The sequence below is a fragment of the Amphibalanus amphitrite genome, unplaced genomic scaffold (assembly GCF_019059575.1).
Source record: "Amphibalanus amphitrite isolate SeventyFive unplaced genomic scaffold, NRLGWU_Aamphi_draft 001468F_arrow, whole genome shotgun sequence".
Taxonomy (NCBI): domain Eukaryota; kingdom Metazoa; phylum Arthropoda; class Thecostraca; order Balanomorpha; family Balanidae; genus Amphibalanus; species Amphibalanus amphitrite.
In genome coordinates, this window is record NW_024882961.1 from 126,687 (window position 1) to 146,912 (window position 20,226).

The 20,226-nt window shown below is 53.9% G+C and overlaps 1 protein-coding gene across 22 annotated transcripts in view; it reads right to left on the reverse strand.

Annotated features, from left to right (window-relative positions):
* The window catches only part of LOC122373253 (dystonin-like), an 85,802-nt gene that overhangs the window by 49,567 nt on the left and 16,009 nt on the right, over positions 1-20,226 (reverse strand). For all 22 annotated transcript variants that reach the window (XM_043351131.1, XM_043351144.1, XM_043351150.1 and 19 more), the window contains 4 exons: positions 9,344-9,504; positions 7,893-8,008; positions 1,396-1,538; positions 22-237 (listed from right to left, as the gene is read on the reverse strand). In XM_043351131.1, the coding sequence (XP_043207066.1) occupies positions 22-237; positions 1,396-1,538; positions 7,893-8,008; positions 9,344-9,504 (636 nt within the window). The remainder of the gene's footprint in view (positions 1-21; positions 238-1,395; positions 1,539-7,892; positions 8,009-9,343; positions 9,505-20,226) is intronic.

The following is a 20,226-nucleotide window of genomic DNA, read 5'->3' on the forward strand; positions in this document are numbered from 1 at the left end:
AGCTGAAATCTCATCACTCACCTCCAGGTCCTGGTAGAGTCGCAGCAGACGAGTCATCTCTTGCTGCTTGGGCGGTACGTCGCGCGTCTTGAACGCCTTGCTCTGAGCGTGCAGTTCGCGCAGCTCCGGCACGGAGGCGGGGAAAGTGAGCTCCTTCATGCGCGCGGTCTGTTGTCGGATCCACTGGTGTAGCCGAGACGCGCCGTCCTTGTAGTCTGAGAGCGCCGCCTGGGCCGCCTGGGGCACACCACACAGGACGGTCAAAAAGGGCTTAGAGGATAGAAGACGATTAGAGAGCATGCTCAGCCAAAAACAGACAAGACAGCAAACAAGCATTCATTGTTATCCATGCAAAGTTTATCGGTCAATTTAAGCCATGAAACAGTAGGTACTTGAAACGGCATGCCGAAACATGCAAGAAAGTCCAGCTTCAAACTGAAAATGAACAGCAGTTTGAGCAGGACATGCATGCACAGAAATGAAGCTGGCGCAAATCGCTCAGAGCTTGTAAGATCAAGCGTCGTTTCGTTACATTAGCATGCAGCAAACTGAAATCTCTTCCCCAATGGCATGCGTCCGAAAAGGATAAACGGATGGGAAACGGTACCTAATAATTGATGGACGCGCGTAAGAACTTTTGTTGCCTGTTACTAAGCCTGAAGATGTGCTATGATAACCAATGTGGACTCTGTTGTAGTTCGTGATCATTCCGATGCAAGCTTTGTCCTCTTTTCATGTGATTTCAACTGCTCCCGTGTGCTGAACAATCGCAAATTAGGTTTTCGGACGTTTCTCTCACTGCATTAAATTCAGCTGAGCATGAAAAAAGTCTTTGTCTGTCTGCTGGGGTGGTCCATAAACCCATTTCTGCCCAGATGCAAAGAACGTACACCATATCGCCGAAAGTCATGCAATCAACGAGAGCAAACTATGAGCATAGCCATGCTTTGCAACAACAATCTTGTTGTCAAGCGAGATTATAAGGCATTGGAGACTGTTTGCTCCAAAACACCGCATGCAATTTACCTGATGTCTCACTTGATTCCAATGTGGAACGGAGCCCGTCTTTATTACATAATTTACCAAAAATCGCTCGTTGAGGCTTCGGCACGCGATACCAATAAATACTGTATGTATAGGCATTTAGTTAATTTGTGTTTACTGCTTTTATTCGGAAACAAAAGCATTACATATGTAGGAGCCGGGTGGTAGACTGTATGTAAACCGCTTTTAACAAAAATGTTGGATCTTGAAACCGTTCCTCAGGAAAGGTAACAGACTGCCGGATCGTTCTTCAGACTGCAGACGGACTTGTTGCCTAGGATGTATGTGTGTATGTTATGCCTGTGTCTATGCCTGGATGCGTGACCTTGTGTCTTCTCGTCCACGACTTACCCCGTCGGGCCGGTCCCGGCTGACTCCTGGGGCACTCACAGCGTCGTACAGAGGGTGCTGCGCCGGCGGCTCCGGGAAAATGTCGTACAGAGAGCTGACGTAGGTGATGAGCGACTTCTCGTCTGGTTCAGGAGTGTCCACATCTGACGGAGAAAACATGAAAACGTTAACGGATAACAGAACAACGATAGCTGGAAAGTGGCAAGACACGGGGATGTTAAATTTTGGTACCAATCTTTAATCGTTCGTAAGCTTCAGTCTAACGGGTCGCAAAACTGGTCGCGATTACAACGAAAAGTTATTTTCAACAGATAAGTCGTTTATAAAATGACAAAAAGGAATGCGAACAAAGTGAATCAAGCATCACACATACTGCTGTACACTCGTGTTACGTATACTCCACGAATTGCAGTCTTCAGAACGTCGCTGTGCTGCGGTACAGCCTAACCCACAGGCGTGCATTGCGGTACAGTCTATCCCGCAGGCAGACAATGCGGTACAGCCTAAGACGTATGCTGCGGGTGCGGCACAGCATAACACACAGACGTGTATTGCGGTACAGCCTAGCCCACAGGCGGACGCTGCGGCAGTCTACCAGACAGGCGTGTACTGCGGTACAGCATAACCCGCAGGCGTGCACTGCGGCACAGCCCACCGTGCAGGCATGCACTGCGATGCAGCGGCTAATACACATGCGTGTATTGCGGCACAGTTTATCTCGCAGGGGAGCACTGCGGTACAGCCCAACAGGCGCCATAAGGACTGTCATTCGCAACAATAAACTAGGTACTCGGTTTGCTTATGCATCTCTGGACGGACTGCGTCACTGATGATGACAAAGCCGAATCGAATTGAAGAGAGACGCAAAGATAAGCGGCCGTCTCAATCCGATACTAATCGATACGACTTGGCGACTCCCCCCCCCCCAAAAAAAAGTTCACTCACAGCCACTGCAGGCCGCTCTAACACACACCGGCCACTACACTACCCACTCGCTAGTGGCGGCGTTATCAGATAAAACCACGGCAGCTACATATGTTCCGGCTTCGGCTGGCAGCGCAAACAGTCGCACACAGCTGATGAACACGCATCACCGACAGACGCCGAGTTTTGCGTTAGTCGGTGCCAGACTTCTCATCAATGCTCCTTCACGGAGGAAGGGTTCGGCGAACGTTTCGTTGAGTCATCGTTCAACAGCACTCGCGTCTGAGAGTGCTCCTAGGGACCAGGTGTTGTTGACGGAGGCGTGAACGGACCGAGATGGATCACCGATGACGTCACCACCGTATGATAATGAGGGAAACGTCCGAGTGGCCGCATATGGTCAACGGCTAATGAAGTCAGCATTTCTTAACCGGAGGCAATTGATATCGTCACCCAGCTTCAAACTAAACAGTATCAAAACCAAACAAAACTCTGAGCCCCAGGTGGCACGAAGCACAACTCGTCCTCATCTCCCTCCTCCACTGCCGATGTGACGTCACGATCACGGCAACGTCACAACGGGCCCAGCTGACGTCACAACGGGCCCAGCTGACGTCACAACGGGTCCAGCTGGCAGAACATTCGGTCGGCCAGCCCCGGTGAACCACCGCAGAGGCAGGGTGCTGCATTATAGAAGAGGGGCCCACACCGAAACTCCGAAGGAATGGGCGACGGAGACCTCCAGAGCGACGCTGGTGGGTGGGGATGATTGCACCTGGACCGAAGTTGAAAGATGGGGATGGTATGAGTGGCTACTGGCTACACCGGCCACATCTGCAGCCAAATATGGAAGGTAGTAGCCAGTAGGGTATGATCTGGTTGGGGTAAGTGTGATTGGCACCGTCCAGAATGAACGGCAGTAACAAGTAGAAGGACTTTGACTGGTTCCATTTCAAGGCTGCCTGCTCGCCCAAAACGTCACACTGATTGCAGGGAGAGGAGAGAGGCCTGCAATGCAAGGAAGGGTAGGGAGGGATACGAAGCACACAGTCTGGGTTAGATGTGAGGAATAAAAGCGACTCAAACATTCAGCACGGTGGCATAACACAGTGGCTTCCTGCTGGGAGTGTAAACTCGTCAGGAATGTTGGAAATGTCATCAGCTATAAGCAAAAGAACGAGGAAGCCGTTGTTTACCTCGGGTACGAAGCAAGCCTCCAAAAAAAGGACGTGGAAAAGCAGATAAATGCTTGCATAATGTATCAGTTCTTTCGATAAGTAATGAAAGTGTTGAACATAAACAATGCCTCTGGTCACCACTGTGTGTACTGATATATGACAGCGCTAGTTTCAAGGCCAGGCGGAGTGCGAACAATATGACAAAGTCACTGTAAAAGAGGTCAAGGCAAAACTTCTCCGTTCGATAAGAATTACTTAAATGGAAACCCAGAAGCAATCTGCTACAAATAGAAATCCGTGCATATATTTCACATTTATCTTTTTCTCACTTTGTGAGAAAAGTTATTGCTGTTATTCTTCTATGTATATGGTACTAATAACTAATAACACATTCTGAATAATATCTTTTTTTAGTGAGTTGAGCGGTTTTTTCAGCGTGGAGATGAGAGAAAGATTACCTCCATCCTCTCTCCCTATTATCTCTCTCTCTCTCTCTCTCTCCCTCTCTCTCTCCCTCTCTCTCTCCCTCTCTCTCTCTCCCTCTCTCTCTCTCTCTCTCTCTCCCTCTCCCTCTCCCTCTCCCTCTCCCTCTCCCTCTCCCTCTCCCTCTCCCTCTCCCTCTCCCTCTCCCTCTCCCTCTCCCTCTCCCTCTCCCTCTCCCTCTCTCTCTCTCTCTCTCTCTCTCCCTCTCCCTCCCTCCCTCTCCCTCTCCCTCTCCCTCTCCCTCTCCCTCTCCCTCTCCCTCTCTCTCTCTCTATCTCTCTCTCTCTCTCTCTCTCTCTCTCAATACCCTCTTTGGCTCTCTCCCTCTCTGCCTATCCGCCCCATTCACCGATCGCCCGGCTCGTCCAATCTCACACGGGAGATAACAGATGTGTCTCTGACCCGAGGTCACCGCTAGGGGTCACCATCAGAGGTCAGCCGAGTGACGGGAGAGAGCAGGGAGAGCGGGGCGGGGAGAGTGAAGAGGGCCGGCCCACGCGACCGGCCGGCGCCGGGTGTGCGGGCGCGTGGGCAGGCCTCGACGAGCTGAAGACGAACGGATATGGTGGAACTAACAGCGGGTGGGGCCGATGACGTGAGCACCGACCAATCAGAGAGCAGCGAGACTCCGATCCGCCTGAGATGGCGAGCTCGTGGTGGTCTCTTCGCTCGTCAGAGGAATCGAGGAGCACAGGTGGATGAATTAATGCTAATGAGTTCAGATAGACGGGAAACGACGCTCGGATATAAGGGCAAAATGGGATTCGGACTTGAAGTTCATCCGAACAGCATGAATCCTAAGCTGCCGACGCTGGAAACACGCGGAAATTATCACCAGCTGGCAACCGAAGGCATGCAAGAGGTCTGAACTGATCAGCTATATTGATTGACTGACATTAAGATGACACAGGAACGTCAATTTTTTTTTTTAGAAATGCAGGAGCAGTGGTTAGGTATAGCTTCAATTTTAGCTATGGTTAATATGCGAGCTTTGTTATAATTTTCACATGAGCCGCTCGCCAAGAGAAGGTTCAGTTCATTTCATAGCCAGAAGATGTAGGATTCCATATCCTCGGGAGTCGCGATTCATAGAAGCTCTCCCCTCCGACCCTGAGTGGTGTAGTCCGTGGGTGGTCTGCCGTGCCTTACACCGCTTCGTGCCCCGATCCCCACTATCCACCGACCAACAGCCTGTCCCCCGCCCAGTAACCGGTAAGTACATGCAAAGTCACCGGTCGGCCCGGTCGGCTCCATGGCTCTGCCACTCCCCGCTCTACCCGTCGGGCGTGGGAGGAGGGAGGCGTGCCCGCGATGGCCGTCGCGATTGGACCGGTTCACTAGCGGTGGACGCCCCTCGCCTGCACCGGCAACAACTGGCGTCCGTCAACAGGACGGTAAAAACAGCGCCGGCCGCACCACCGCCCTGCCGGACGAACGGTCAGTGCTGGGGAAAACGGCTGGTGGAGCTGCATATGCGATGGGGCTGTATGCATTCACCATACGTAGCACCACCCCAAACGGTAGAGATGTAGGGCGCAGCTGTGACTTGTGAGCGTCGCAGAAAGTCGGGAACCTCTGTCCAAACACGCCAACGGAAAAGGGATGAAATGGTAGAGGAGCTGGGGTTAAAGAGACTGACAGCTCCATTCGACCTCCCATCCAGGTACTGTCAACAAACCCACGGGCTTGTTGGTCCCGTGTTCCGACCCAGCGGCTCCTGTTCATCCAGCTGACCCTGGCTCCCGGGGCGCCTCCCACTCCCAGTCAGCACACACAGGCGCTCAGGTATGCCGCGACTGCGTAGTGCTCCGTGCAGGGACAGAGGTAAGGGCGCGGCACTGACACTGAGTACTGAACAGTGCCATGGCGGTGGCTGCAGTGACCAGGCCGCAGCAGGGTCGCGCCTTATTTGGAGGGCGGAGGAGCGGCGGCGTGCGACTCCGCCCCGTAAGGTTGGCTGAGGACTGGACCGACAGCTGGCTGGGTGCTGCACTGGTGCCACCCCGGCCTGACCGAGATGGAACGAGCGATTGGAGCAGAGCCTGCACCAGGGCACGCATATACAGTCTCACGATATTAGAAAAGAAATTAGAGATCCTGCAGATTAAGCCAAAAGCAGAAGGCTGGAGTTTGGCAGCGATCTCAGCATGGTGCAGCTTCCAGGCTCAAGGCGATGCACCTTTTGAGCCACAGCGAGGGTGCCAACGAAACACAGCTGAGGGTGTTCCCATCGCACATCGACAAGGCGGGTCACGACCCCATTCCATGACCTCTGCGCACTTCAATGAGCGGGGTCACAGGGGTGAAACGGTACTACGCGGAACCAGCACGGCACTCGACTTCACTTTCAACTGCCGACGGACGGCGACAGCGTCTCACTCTCCGTAGAGACAGATGGAACATAGGATCGTGCACTGTCATAGCTCCAGAATCAAGGAAGCTCTTCTTTTTAACAAATTCGATAGTTGAGTCAGTGCAACTTTCATCAATTTTCTTCAACCGCGTCTGCTCCCACCGAATTATTCGCTTTATCATTGTGCGTGGCCCGCTCCCGTCTCCTCCACGGCGGGCCTCCAGCGACCTCTGAGCAGCCGGTTATCGTCAGCTACATCTGTAGTGACGGGCCGTGACCCGTGGGTCCTCACCTAAGGACCGGTCGGCAGCACCCCTGCGGCGACGGCGGCGGCGGCGCGTGCGGCCTTGACATCTTTAGCGGCCTTCATCTGCGGCGCCGGCGAGGTGTTGGGAATCGAGAGGCGACGCCCGCGGCCGGCGCTGCCTCGTCATCTCAAAACGCGCCTCGGTGGGCGTCTCGAGAGCGGCTGTGTGGGCGGGGGCGGCCGCGGCGGGGGCGGGGCGGACACCGGCACAGATCGGGCGCCGGTGAAGGACGCCCACACGCCTCTCGCTGTCCGCGAGAGTGCGTGAGCGGGTCACTGGTGAAACGACCAGCTGCGAACACGACATCGCGCCACGCAACAACCGGCCGTCCGATTCAAACGTTTACCTCAGCAACACACACTGCCAGGTGTAACAAAACGTTACACTCTAAAAACCTCTCCAACCACCTAGTTTCAAGGTCTTGCAAGGTTAATGATGCACAGGAGAACGACCTGACTAGAGTGGTCACTGGACACTGCTACACACGTAAGTGCGTGGGCTTATCGTGTTGCCCGGCTCTGCCGCCCACCCGATCTCTACGGCGTGTCGGGCGCGTTACAACACACGGCCGGACGGCCGCTCGGGCGTCGGCACGCACCAAGCACCCGTTGAGAGCCGTGCGATTGCCTCAGCGACTGGCGGCCGCTGCTGAGTGCCGCCCGGGGACCGCCGTATTCGAGAACGGCACGTCTCTACGGGCAGGAGAACTGATTTCGGGTCAAGCTACTGGATGAGTCTTGCATCACTACCTCGCGCGGCTAACCTATACGGAGCTCAGTCTTGTAGCCTCAGGCTGGCCATTCATACTCCAGCCGAGCAGCTCTGTGAGTGCTGTGAGCGCACGTGTCGCGGACACGATCGCCGGCGGTTGGCCACCTGGGTCTGTACCGCGACCCGTGAGCAGCGCCGCACGCGTCGTCACGACCCGGCCGCGGTCGGTGCCGTTTTTACACGGGGCTCGTGCCGCCGGGTTACTGAGATGCCAGGTGGCGGCGATAGGCCATGAAGGAAGTCGGCGGGTATAAGCCGGTCAAAACGGGCGGACCAAGTGAAAACAGAAAGAATCAACGCCACAGCCAAATAAGGCGAACCTTGCTAGGATTATGACAAATAACTTTGTATGTGTATAAGAGTATCTCTGATATTACGCTTCCTGGTAAGTACTCGAAACTGGGAGCAATAGCATAGCCTATAGGTCATGCATGATTTAGGTAATACTCGTTTTCACCGTTCTATACACGCGGTACTCACCCTCGGGGTCGAGCAGTCGGGTGACTCCGTACTCCTGCTCAACAGTGTGGAACGCCTGGTCCAGCCGGACGCGCGCAGACTTGGTCTGAACATCGCGCCAGTCCACCAGGTCAGGTCTGAAAGTATAGGTCAGGTCAGGTCAGCTCACGTCAGCCTCGAGATGGACATCGCGCCAGTCCACCACGTCAGGCATAAAAGGTACAGGTTTGAGGTCAGGTCAGACTTTTGATCGGTACACAGCCAGGTCAAGAAGGTGCGTGTCAGGTCAGTTCTAGTAAGGTATACAGCACAATGCGGAAGAGTCCACAAGGCCAGGTCTAGAAGGAACCGGCTTAATATGCGCCATATTCGTGCGCTAGGTGATCAGAATGGATCCTGCTTAAGTGCTCAGGTCCAAATCCTATTCAAGACCGGTCGCAGCCACTGATGTATTTAACAACCTGTCATACACGCCGGCCAATTTCGGTTTATACTCTCACATATCAATAAAGCCACTGACCGGTGTATCTGTAATTGAATACTCAAAGCAGAATCACCGAAGACCAAACCAAGCACAGAAAACAGTGTCTGCTGTCTCACTAAAACGAAAAACATTACGCCCATGTAGGCACGAACGCAGCTGCAATCAATTTCTGCGAAGTCGTGGCTCGGACTCCGCGCAGCATACTGAGCACTACCACCACGCGAGCGACCCCACGGACGGACCATCAGACCCGAATCCAATCACTCCCGGCGGCCCGCCCGGCCGTCAGCGACCGCTCCCATCCATCCGCCCTCGTTAGAGGCCATATTAGTCTTTTTACCACCGCAGTGCCGACCGCCGGCCGGCGCGGCGCCCCACTCTGCCGTGACGGGACCGATTTCAGGTCATCTCCGGTCATCCCACGCCCTGTCACCGGCCGTGCCTCGGCTCGTCACGTCTTCCATTAGAGGCAGGCGGCGGTGACTGGGCGCGCTGTCGAATCGTGTTACCTCCGGTGCCAGCAGGTGCCCCCTCCCTCCAGCCATCGCCCATTTCCCGAACAGGTGTTAGGTGAGGGAGGAGAGGAGACCCGAGGCGGCTGCCGTCAGCGGCCAGCGCCATCCAAAGCTCACCGTCCATTGCCCTGCCTGTCGACTGCTACGTGGCTCCCACGTTACTACATACACACATTAAGTTATACATACGCATTAAATTACACATCAGCATTTAATCCTGTGCTTTCCAGCCAACTCCCACTCATTTCAGCCTTTTGTCTCTCTTTTCTTACTCGACTACATACTTGACTGGTCTCTGGAAACTACTGCTAAACGTGAGCTTCCCGTCACTCTGACCAGCTGTACCGTCCAGATTTATATCTGCCCACCTTCTGTCTTCTGTCTTCTGTCCAAATCCTTAGCCCTGTCTGCTACGCCTCCTGTCCCCTCCTGTCCCATTCCTCTTAACCCAGCCCTCAACCCCGTTCACCTACCTGTTCCTGTGGATGATGGCATTGAAGGCGAGCCCGTCCCTCCATGACGAGGTGAAGTTGTTGACCCGCACTCCCGGGTAGCGCTCAGTGGTTCTCTGCGCCCACCGCAGTAGCGCGTCCTTGGCATTGATGCTGTCGTCGCCCTCGACAATGTCCGATATCTGGGGCAGAGAGGACACAATGTCAGCTAATCAAGCAAACACCCGTGTCAAAATCAGCCAGCACAATAGGATGGAGAGCTGGTTCGCGAGATGCGCTGTTATGTGATGAATGTGTTCAATAGCAGATTTCGAAATATTAATTAGGACAGAACATGTTTGCGAATTGCGCGTTTTAAGGAGATAATTGGTAGCACATCAATTAGCGAATGTTATCCGCGACGTGAATGAAAACGTTAACACTAAACGAGTTTAAGTAAGCAGCCTTTTGTTTTAGGACTTAATTGCCTGTATTTCTTGTCTCATCTATCTCTGAGGCAATAGCAGCTGCCACGCGAGCTCTAAACCCTAAATGCAGTCGGAGCAAAAACAACTGCAAGAGCATGAACATTAATTAGCCGAACATGCATCGCGATGAACACAAGATGACTGCTAATTTTATATACGGCGCCATTAGGGTGGTCCATTTTGCAAAAGTTTCTAGGATCTTTCGGGCCGGGTCGGAATTCTTGTCGATACCATCATACAAGGTTGTGTGCAAAATTTTATTCCGATTGGATAAATTTATCCCGTCCCGCAAAGCGACCAAAGTTTTCCCTATGTTAACAATAACGGGATGAGCGATAATACGAATTTTCGCACTCAGTCCACATTTTTCGCTCAATACGCACTGGCAGTCATTAAAAAAGAACAGCAAAGGAGAGAAACACATCAGAGTGGAATGGGTACCCGTGAAAATAGCATATCTGGTATAGATAAAAAGAACAAAATCCACCGTGCATGCCATCATGTACTATTGGTCTCAATATAAGGGCCCAGGCGACCTGTAGTTTTAATGCGGTGAATACCCTTACCCTCCCCACAGGTCGGGCCGAGTGCATCCCTCCTCCCACCCAGCGCAACCCCCACTCAAATTGTGGCGAGGGTGAGGGTATTCACCGCATCCGAACTACAGGTCGCCTGGGCCCTTATCTTCAGACCAATAGCACCAATAATATCCCTCTCGGATGCAACGCCCGGTGCAGTGGTGCTCCTCGACCTGAAGGAAGTGCTTTCACTATTCCTTGCCGTGCGCGATGGCGCTAAAAGTTTCCCACTGGTGAGGGCAACAGTGCAATACCCAGCTCTCGCAAAGTCGTTCACCACCCGTATATGTGCCGGTCGCCGATGAGCAGTGGTCAAGTCGTCATTGTCTGACCACGCGGCGGAGTCGACTTTGAGGAAATCGTGGCTGGCCCGGAGGGATGTACCGACCGACAGATGTAAACGACGCCAGCGAGCGCTGCCCCACTGCGTCGAGGGCGACTTTGGCGCGGCAGGGTTCTTCTCTCTCAGCCGCTGCTGATGGAGGTGGCGATCGCCTCTTTTCCTCGACCGTCGTCCCGTCGTTGAAGAAGGAGAGACCGATGGCATTGCCCATCACCTTGCCCGGTTACCGTCCGATATATGTGTGCTAAGCGGTAGGAGCCTTTGCGGAGGGCGATGTCAGTTCACGATGCTGAGGTCGATCAGTGGGCAGACAGCCACAGTGCTACTTACCTTGTGACGATGAAGGTGGTGAACCGGACCATCGTCCTCTTCTCGTGCTCGGTGAGCGCAAGCTGAGGCTGACAGAAGAGTGTTCTTGAGAGTGTTCTTGACTTGAGAGATCTTACGTGTTGATCAAGTTTGCCATCCAACGAGCACGTTGTAGGGCAACCGGTTTCAGGATGCTCGCTTCCAAGTCACCGTCCATCACGGCGGTGGTGAAGTACACCACATTGCGGTAGTCATCACGGGGCCGCTGCTTCTTCAGCAATGCGCGTCAGGTGACTTTCATCTTGTCGGCGAAGTCAATGAAGTCATTGAGCGGTTTGAACGACACTCGGTCCGTGAGCTGCCACCACTTTACAAACCGCTTGAAGGACGGGATCTCGGGAGTCCCGGGCCGGAAGGCGGATGGTGTGAAAAGTGAAAAGATGCATCATGCATTTCGTAAGAGGCTGTTTCACCCAGCAAGGATTTGCTTCTGGCTGCCAAAACAAGCCACATTTCGGTGATTGAGCGTGTGCCTTTTGCAGCTTCAGCGGCCATCCCATACGCAGGCAAATTCATAACTAGCGTAATGCATTCGCACCTCCTGGCATACAGGGCCTTGCTCCTGGCACTGAGAACAGGAACTGCAACAGGAACTGTGGATTATCGTTCCTGCCTGTGGCTGATAGGAAGACTAGATCTATCATTGAGAAGGCTAGAGAGGGTTGGTGCGTTGAGCAGGCAAGCTCTTTGGTAGATAGCCGCTGGCGCGACTGGGCAATGTTGAAAGACAAGTATTCGCCCTATACTGAAGGCTGGTACATATAATGGAAACTTTGACCGCTTTGCGGGACGGGATAAAATCATCCAATCTTGATGAAATTTTGCACAGAAGCTTGTGCTACAGTATCGACAAGAATTCCGACCCGGCCCGATGAATCTGACGAACTTTATTTTTTACCATGTAAATGTGGACCACCCTAGGCGCCATGCATCGGTCATGAACCGCGGGATGCTTCCTGAGAATCCTTGACGTCATTTGCGAGATGCACGCCAAGGTCGTATCCGAGACGCTTGCCAAGTGCAGCATTATCATTGCACCAAGGCCCGCTCCTATCTGCTTGTCCATCAGATATATTCATGAATGATCGTCCGTATTCACCAGGCGATAAATGGTAAAGCGTTGGTCGGCTTCCCGTGGTGACGAAAGCCAAGTTAGTGACGGCTCTCCGTCTTGCCTTTGGTATAGTTTGCCATGTTTAGATAGCGGACGCTCCCATACGATTTCTACTGGGCTGCATCCCCATCGCAACCACAATCATCAACACAACAGCATTCTCCTCCCCTGCTTCCAGCCACCAAACCAACATCCACACATCCGCTGTATCATCTAAGTTGGTCTGATTATGGGAGCCGACCTCAGCGGAACGGGAGCTCGGCAGCAGGATGTCATAGCTCTGCATCGGTCGCCAGCGGGTGCAGAGCCCCCCGACAGGATGGGGCCAGCCCCACGCCATCCGGGCCGGACGGCAGCTCAGTCCGCTGGTGATGTAACCCCTCTGGGCTGCTGCCGGCCCGCGGCGCGCGACTGGCGGACGGGAGGCTACTTTCACGGGTCGGTGCCGGGAAGAACAGACAGACTAAACGGGATGGTGGGGGAATGTCTGGAGCTAGCGGAGTACGACGGAGAACGGCTGGGGAGAACGACCGAGAACGCCAGGGTACGGCAGAGTTCGGTGTGGCACTGCAGCGGCCGACAATCTTTCGAATAACAGTGCAATTTATGAGTGAAGGTAAAATTAATGAATAAGAAGCGGCAATTTTCCGTTATTTTCATATGGCCACAACGCCACCTCGCGAAAAGCCATTGTTGCTACGACTTTGATATCTTTTGGCGCTAGACGAAACAGTGGTTTTCGCAATCTCTGCATCACTGCGAAGAAAAGAAGTGATAAATATGCTGACTCGTTCATTTATATCTCCCATCACAGTGGCGGCTGTGTATGCAAATCTACTTTTTCAGTCCTAGCATCATCAACGTCAGATAATTCGCCAGTTCTTCTGAAGTGTGTCACCTCGACGAAAAAGCCTGACAGATGATGGCAGAAGCGGCGCCGAAATTCAGCTCGGCTAACCGTCCATCTCCGTAGCGTGACGTCATCAGCACTATTACGTCATCAGACCACTGGCTAAACGCCAGGTGAATCGGCTCGCTGCCAGCACATCCCACCGACTCACAGCTTAGTCAGCTACACCATTCAGGGTCGCGAGTCAGAGTCAACTCTGTGACTTGGTCGGGAATCGAGTCACAGGGACGTTTGCCCCACATTGGTGTCGGCTTCTGACGCTAGGGTGTGTCTGTGACGTTCCCTAAAGCCTTTAGTCTCACGTTTAGGCCTGCAACACTCTCAATGCATATTATCACAAGTGGGTTTGTGGTTTTCGTTGTGTCCCGTGTGGTCCTGCGACGTTTCTCAGTCTCTTTGGACCTACGACGCATCCTGGGATCGACACCAGCTGCCAGTAGCCAGGTCGTCTCAGACCCGCCACTGTCAGTGTGACCGGTATGTGACCTTAGGGACAGCCCAAATTGGCCCACCCGTCGGTATATCGGGCTCGTCGGCCGCCGAGCGGAACGAGTTCTGGCCCGGGGACACTCGGGTGTCGGACCTGTCCGCCATGGACGTCACCGCTCGGCAGAGCTCTCTGTTTTTACTCAGTCCCGGGTGACGTGAGAGATTCCTGACGTCGACACATCCGACACTAACGGTTTGTCAGTGATCCATGAACGTTTAAGTGCCTACCAAATCGTTTGATATTCAGCGTAATGCTTCGCTTCAGTTGTCAATGACATTTCGTCTTCTATCACGGAGCATAGAGGCGCCAAACCAGCAAAAGTCATGCGGTCACATTCAAGCTGAGGGTATCGCGAGATGCCATCACAGACTGAGCTATTTACTCCCGTTATTCGGGTCGCAGAGGAGCCATCGCCGGACAACTGAGCTCCAGCGGACCGGGACGATGCCGATGGACCCCAAACGGTAAATGGCTCTGCTCCGTTACACAGGCATGCTGGCGACATCGGGAGTAGAGAGGTCACACGAGACTGACTGAGAGGTGGCCTGGATGGTGAACTGAGTCACAGTCAAAGTCACAGCCGCAGTCTCAGGCATGGCGCTAAATGGACTCGGGTGGCAGTCGCCAGCCAGTCTCGGCCACGGTTAGAGTCACAGCCATAGTTGAAGTCGCCACGGAAGTTATCACGGTCGGCTGCAAGTCCGTGTCTGTTTGCCGACGATGGTTTATCGTTATGTAACTACCACGCATTGACACAGCCAGGCCATCTGCATTTAAGCACTGACAGAGCCTGTCTTCCGACAAATGACACTGGCATGGTTCACGAGTCTGATTCATTTTGTAATTTAATTGAAATCAGAGGAGTCGAGCACGAAAGTGCTACCGTGCTACTGTTATATCGCAAAAGAAAACCCGCAGCAGGAGTTTGCAAACCTAGACAAAGAAAGGCGTGATACCTGAGCAGCAGAAGCTTTGTGGTGCAATCGAATACAAACCGGTACCGTGTCATGGCCATTTGGAACAACACAATGCATAACAGTTCGTTAAAAGGCCGGCGCCCCGGAATTTCGTGAAAGTGAAAACCGGTTGTCCACAGCAGGAGGAAGGGCAATGGGTACGTTATGAGGCGATGCCAGACATAAGGAAAATCACGGTCCGATATCTATTAATTTCCGAGGCTGTCATACAACATTTTTTGTTAAAAGTTGCAGATAAATATTGCTAAAAATACTCATTAAACGGCCACCTGTATTACCGATTAACTCAAGTCATCCTTTCAGCCTCCTGGCTGGCACGGGTCCAGCTGATGCGTCGTTGAGTCAGACACCAGCGAACTGCAGCAGACGGTGTCCAGCTGGCGTTCACTCTCTGCAGCGGCCTTGCAGTGCGCCAGGTCGCTGCAGCGTGTGCGTGCCGCTCTGGCGACGTAGTGCGCACGGAGCTGACGGTCCTGGCAGGCCGCCCGTCGAGCCAGACGGTTCGCCCCCCCCCCACCCCACCGGAAGTCAGGGGAGGGGTGCTTCCTGGCTGCACCCAGGTGAGAAGTGCCCACAGATGTGAGGTGTGTTTGTAGCCGTGTTAATTGCTTTTACGTTCAAGATAAGCAGAACTGACCTACATGCCCGGGCAAACCATGCTTGGCCATGTGTTAAACGGCATCGTATTTCCTGGGCTTTAAATGACTTCATGCAAACTTCATGGACTTCGCTGAAGGCTAAATTGAAGGGCATTCACCTCTCGGCCAGCGATTTTGTCTGGCGCTGAGCCACAACAAATCTTCCGAGACTTGGCTCAGGCGTTTAATCCCCGGAGCTCACCAGTTCAAATCAGCTGTGTGGCCTCGCCAGACGACCGACCCATTAGTCAACCGCAGCCTCAGTCAGCTGATCATTACTCAGCTGATTATTGTCCGTGTGCAGCCGTGAGAGATTTGCTATTGTCTCCGTTTTCACCATCTCAACGGCACTTTAGGCATTTCTCATGTGTCGCACGACAAGTTAGTGTTCGACTTTGTGTCGAAAACACGCCTTCTCCTGTCGGTAAGGGCCGTCGGGAGAAAACAACGGACGTCGTTCGTCATTCGTTTCTTGCTCGACACGCGTGGGACGGGAAAAACGGTGACGTATGCCCTGTTGCAACAGGCTTCGCAGTGATTTATCACGCCAACGCACGCACTCAACCAACAGTAAAAACGACGGGAGAGACGCCGTTGGACTAATTAGATATGAAGTCATCAATGGGTCAGTCCGAAAGGTAAAAGTATTGTCTCTATGCCATAAACGACACTGAATAAAGAAACAATACCCTGCCTGTCATTGTGCTATACCTAGTGAGTAGTGCTGTTAACTTCCTATCATAGAATGCGGTTTGTGGGACGTAGCCGCTTGGTAACATCCCTTTCAGTCTATTAAAAGGTATTCAGTTTTTATACCAAGCTTCCGACATGCTCGAGTCGTCTTAGTAACCGATGGGTAATGGGTGGTAAAGTGATCGTACGCTCTGATAGTGTGGCCCAAGAATGGGGAATTAACCGCCATGGGTGATGAATGACGTGGTTACCTCACATAAACATATGATGGCTGCCGTAGAGGTATGCAGTTTAGGCGTGATCCACAGATCACCATTCAAAAAAGGTTCATTACTATAACAGAATCAACGTTTTGTTAAATAACTCGCAGTTCAGGTTCTTGATTGCCGATTCTGATATGGCTTATCGCAATAATCACCTACCAAACACGCCAATAAAACACAAATGCGTAACATTCACGATGTCTGCAGTTGCACTCTGGCATCCCTCACTACAGCGTTCATTAACGGCTAGCAGGTGTCCGCCCCAGCACACAGCCAATCGCCGTGAGAACAGGTTGCACGCATCTGCTGTGAACACAGCGCGAATTTCGCAACCCGGCGCGCCTTGATGACGACACTGCCGCGAGGTGCTGGCACCATGCCATGAGCAGAAGACTCGAGTGCACGTGCGGTGCCTTCATGAGCGGTGCCCGCGAGAACACCTTCGACTGCCCCTGAACCAGCGGCTTATCTCCGAGGTCGATGTAGCCGAATGTCTGTATAATTGGCGACTGACTCGTGCATAGCGACATTTGACGTTGCGAAATAGCTGCCGACTGTCTTTAAAAAGTGAATGGGTACGATCGGAATCCGATGCTCCTGGCAGGAATGATCACTCAAAATCACTTATGAGTCAATCGTGAGTTCCACCGACTGCCCATGACACATATCGAGGAGGCATCTACCAGCTACAGCTGAACCAGCACCATCTGATTCGCGTTCCAGCATCTGTGATCGTTTCCAGCAACGGTACTCAGAGCGCTGTCGTGAAATCGGCTCCGGGCGCCCAAGCGAGGCCCTGGAAGTGCGCTCGTCGCCGGAGACCTCACGTGCTGCCCACGAGGGCCTCATCGATCACTAGCACGTGACGTGGTGGGACGACGCGGGCTGGGATGGCAGAGACGGGAGAGCTAAGTTCAGGGACAAGAGAGCTGCACTGACTGGACGGGAGGGCTTGGCAGAGACAAGAGAGCTGAGCTCAGAGACAATTAAGTTGAGCTGATGTAAACGGGATATCTGAGGCAACAGAGATGAGAGAGCTAAGCTCACATATACGGGAGATCTAAGCTAGCCAGGAGAGCTAGCCTGACAAAAAAGGCAGAGCTGAGATAACAAAGATGACACAGACGGAAGAGCTGAGCGAATGTAGACTGGAAAGCTGAGCTATCAGCGACAAGCGAGCTGAGCTGACAGACGGGAAAGCTGAGCGACAATTCGGGAAAGCTGTAAGCCGTAGCGTGCTGACTAGGATAGACGTGATTCTGGGATAAGTCGCCGGCATCTAGACGCACTAGAGTAGGAGGTAAATGAATGGTACTCTTTGTTGATATTTCACTTTATAAACAATGACTTAATTACTGAGCACAAGACTCCTGGATTCGGTTTGTCGCTCCGCCGATTTATTCTGTATCAGTGTCTCGGACCACCCGGTTTGCCCGCTTACACAAACCGACAACCGCAAACGGCACAGACAGTGGTGCCCAACTATGATGGATGTGGGAGCCCGTCGGTCCCACTTATCCCACAAGTGGTTTGACGAAATCATCCGTCCACATAGCAAACTGGACGACTAAACGGAAACACTGTCCCACACGGGAGACTCGCGGCCTATCGCGCTCTTCCGGCTCGCCCGGGGTAGTGTTACAGTTTCTGTTGTCATTTCACCAGGGAACCTCTCTGGAGTTTCTCGGACGGAGCCGGCGCCCGGTGGGGACCCAGTGTGGGTCGGCTCTGCGACGGCTCGCTCTGCGGTCGGTGTGTGGGACGCTCCATATACGCGCCGCCCGGCAGCCTGTGGGCGGGAGTGGTGCTGGGCGGCTCCCCGCGCCAGTGAGCCGGTATGCGGGCCCCGCCTGCCGTCACAGGACACATATCCGGGCTGTGGGTCGGTCAGCGGGCCGCCAGGGCAGCCGACCGCGGATCTACCGGCCTGTCCCATCAACCCGCCCCACCAGCCAACGCCACCAGTCCCACAGAGACCGGAGCTGACCGCTGGAGCTACCAAATCTCTCAGGTGTTCTCTGCTACCGACCGGCAGTCTCCATCTAAACACCGCAGGTGTCAGCCGTGTGGGCAGCATGACGTCACCAACTGACGGTGACGTCACCGAACAGAGCACGACGAAAGCGAGCCGTGTGGGACGGCGTGGGTGCTGCGTTCAACAGGTCAGGTCAGACGAAGCTCTGATCAGCATGAGAAGGCACTGAGCTCGCCACGCTCGGCCGACCGCACGGTGCACACGGCAGAAAAACACGACAGCTGGCCCAATCTATCCGCGCAGCGTGGCTCCATTCAAAGCCTTACGCTCGACCCTCGTCCCCTCCAGTCGCCATTCTTATCTCCACTCTTCACTCTCAGCTGCATTTCCTGATCAGCCTGACCAGACTAAATGAACCACTGTGAGCTCACGTCGCAACTCCAACTCCACTCCGACCTTTCGCTCCGCTCTCGGCGACTGCGACGATCCCTGCCTGGAGGAATCGCCTCCAGACAGCTGGAGACCGGTTCGGCTAACCGGAGGGGCCTGACCTCATCACGAGCTCCTCCAGCGGCGCTGAGAGATAGCGGATGTCGGGGAAACATCGAGCGGTCTCACCGTGAGAGTATGGCGCCGGCCGCCGGAAACAGTTCGACACGGTCATCGGAGACCACTCAGAGAGGAGACCATGCAGTGGACCGGGGACCGTATGGACCGGGGTCGGCGACCAGATGGATTGGGTAGGTATCAGACGGTCTGGGGACCATATACGGTCCGGGGACTAAACGGGGAGCAAGGACCAGGTAGGAAGGTAATCAGACGGTATACCAAAGGGACCGTGATCAAGGAACAGACAGATCGAGACCACGAGGGACAGAGAGCAGAAGCTCGCGGACCAGTCCAACCGGACACCTGTTTGGTTGCAGACCTTGCCCAACTGCTTCCGTCTGCCTGCTGCAATCACTCACTGCATGTCAGTGAGAACGTAACACGCCCGTGTTATTTATTAACCCCAGCTGTACGGAACACTTCACCCAAAAACCATCAGTTGTCGCTCGCTGGGCCGATAACACGGTTTGCAGTGACAGGTGTAGGGCGGGTCCCGGTGGGAGCACGGCTCTCGGTTTGGGCGGGTTCAACTCCGCGCCCCACAGCGGGTAGTGAACAGGTGCGTGTACCTCTCCCCAGAGAGGGGAGGGGCGGCTCTCGCCGTCCGTCAGTCGAGCCGTGTTTGAGCTACTGACGACTCCCCACGCGCGGGGGAGGGGAGGGACGGCAGGTCTCCCCACTAGTTTCAGCACCTGAGGCAGTTCCCGTGACCTCAGTCAGGTCAGGTCGGCTGCAGCAGCTGTGTTTCAACCAGCTGGTGGTGTGTTGAGAAGCTGCTGGCCGCAGTAGCGGCGCGGCTGGTCCGGCGGCGGCTGCAGTACCCAGGTGCGGCAGGACTGACCGATCCGCCGCCGCCGCCGCCGCCGCCGCCGCTCGGCCTCAGCCCTCCAAATATGGGCCGTCCAGGCCGGCGCACGGCGCCGTGGCCTTGCTGCAGGGGAGGGGAGACTGGGGAGGGGCGCACGCCACTGTCCGCCGCACACTCGACCGGTTGGTAATACTGACCCGGTCAGGTGGCATCGGCGCCGCGTCACAGCGGACAAATATGGTCCTGCGGTCACTGATGATGAATGGGTCCATCTTGGAATCGCTGAAACTGAGAGTCGCTCAGAAAACAAAAGCGCCACGGCCACAGATTGGGATCTTTTGAGGCCTTTTAAATCTGAAGATTGTCAATTTATGGAAAGTGATAAAGGTTTTATCAGACTGAAGTGCCTAAAATGGAGTTAAATGGAGTGAAAGTGACTTCAGATAAACAGATGGCCAAGTAAGCGGTCTTGAACGGCGTGCAGTGTGCCGAATTTTGCATACAGGAAGTCAGCTTCCGATTAAATGTTAGATTCAGAATGCGATTTATTATGTAACAGAATCCATGGTAGGCACCTATTGCCCTTGGAAACCTCATGACATTGAATGCTGATCTTCCATTCCAGATCATCAACGAAGCAAAGCTGAGAGCAAAAACTTGTCCCACGCGT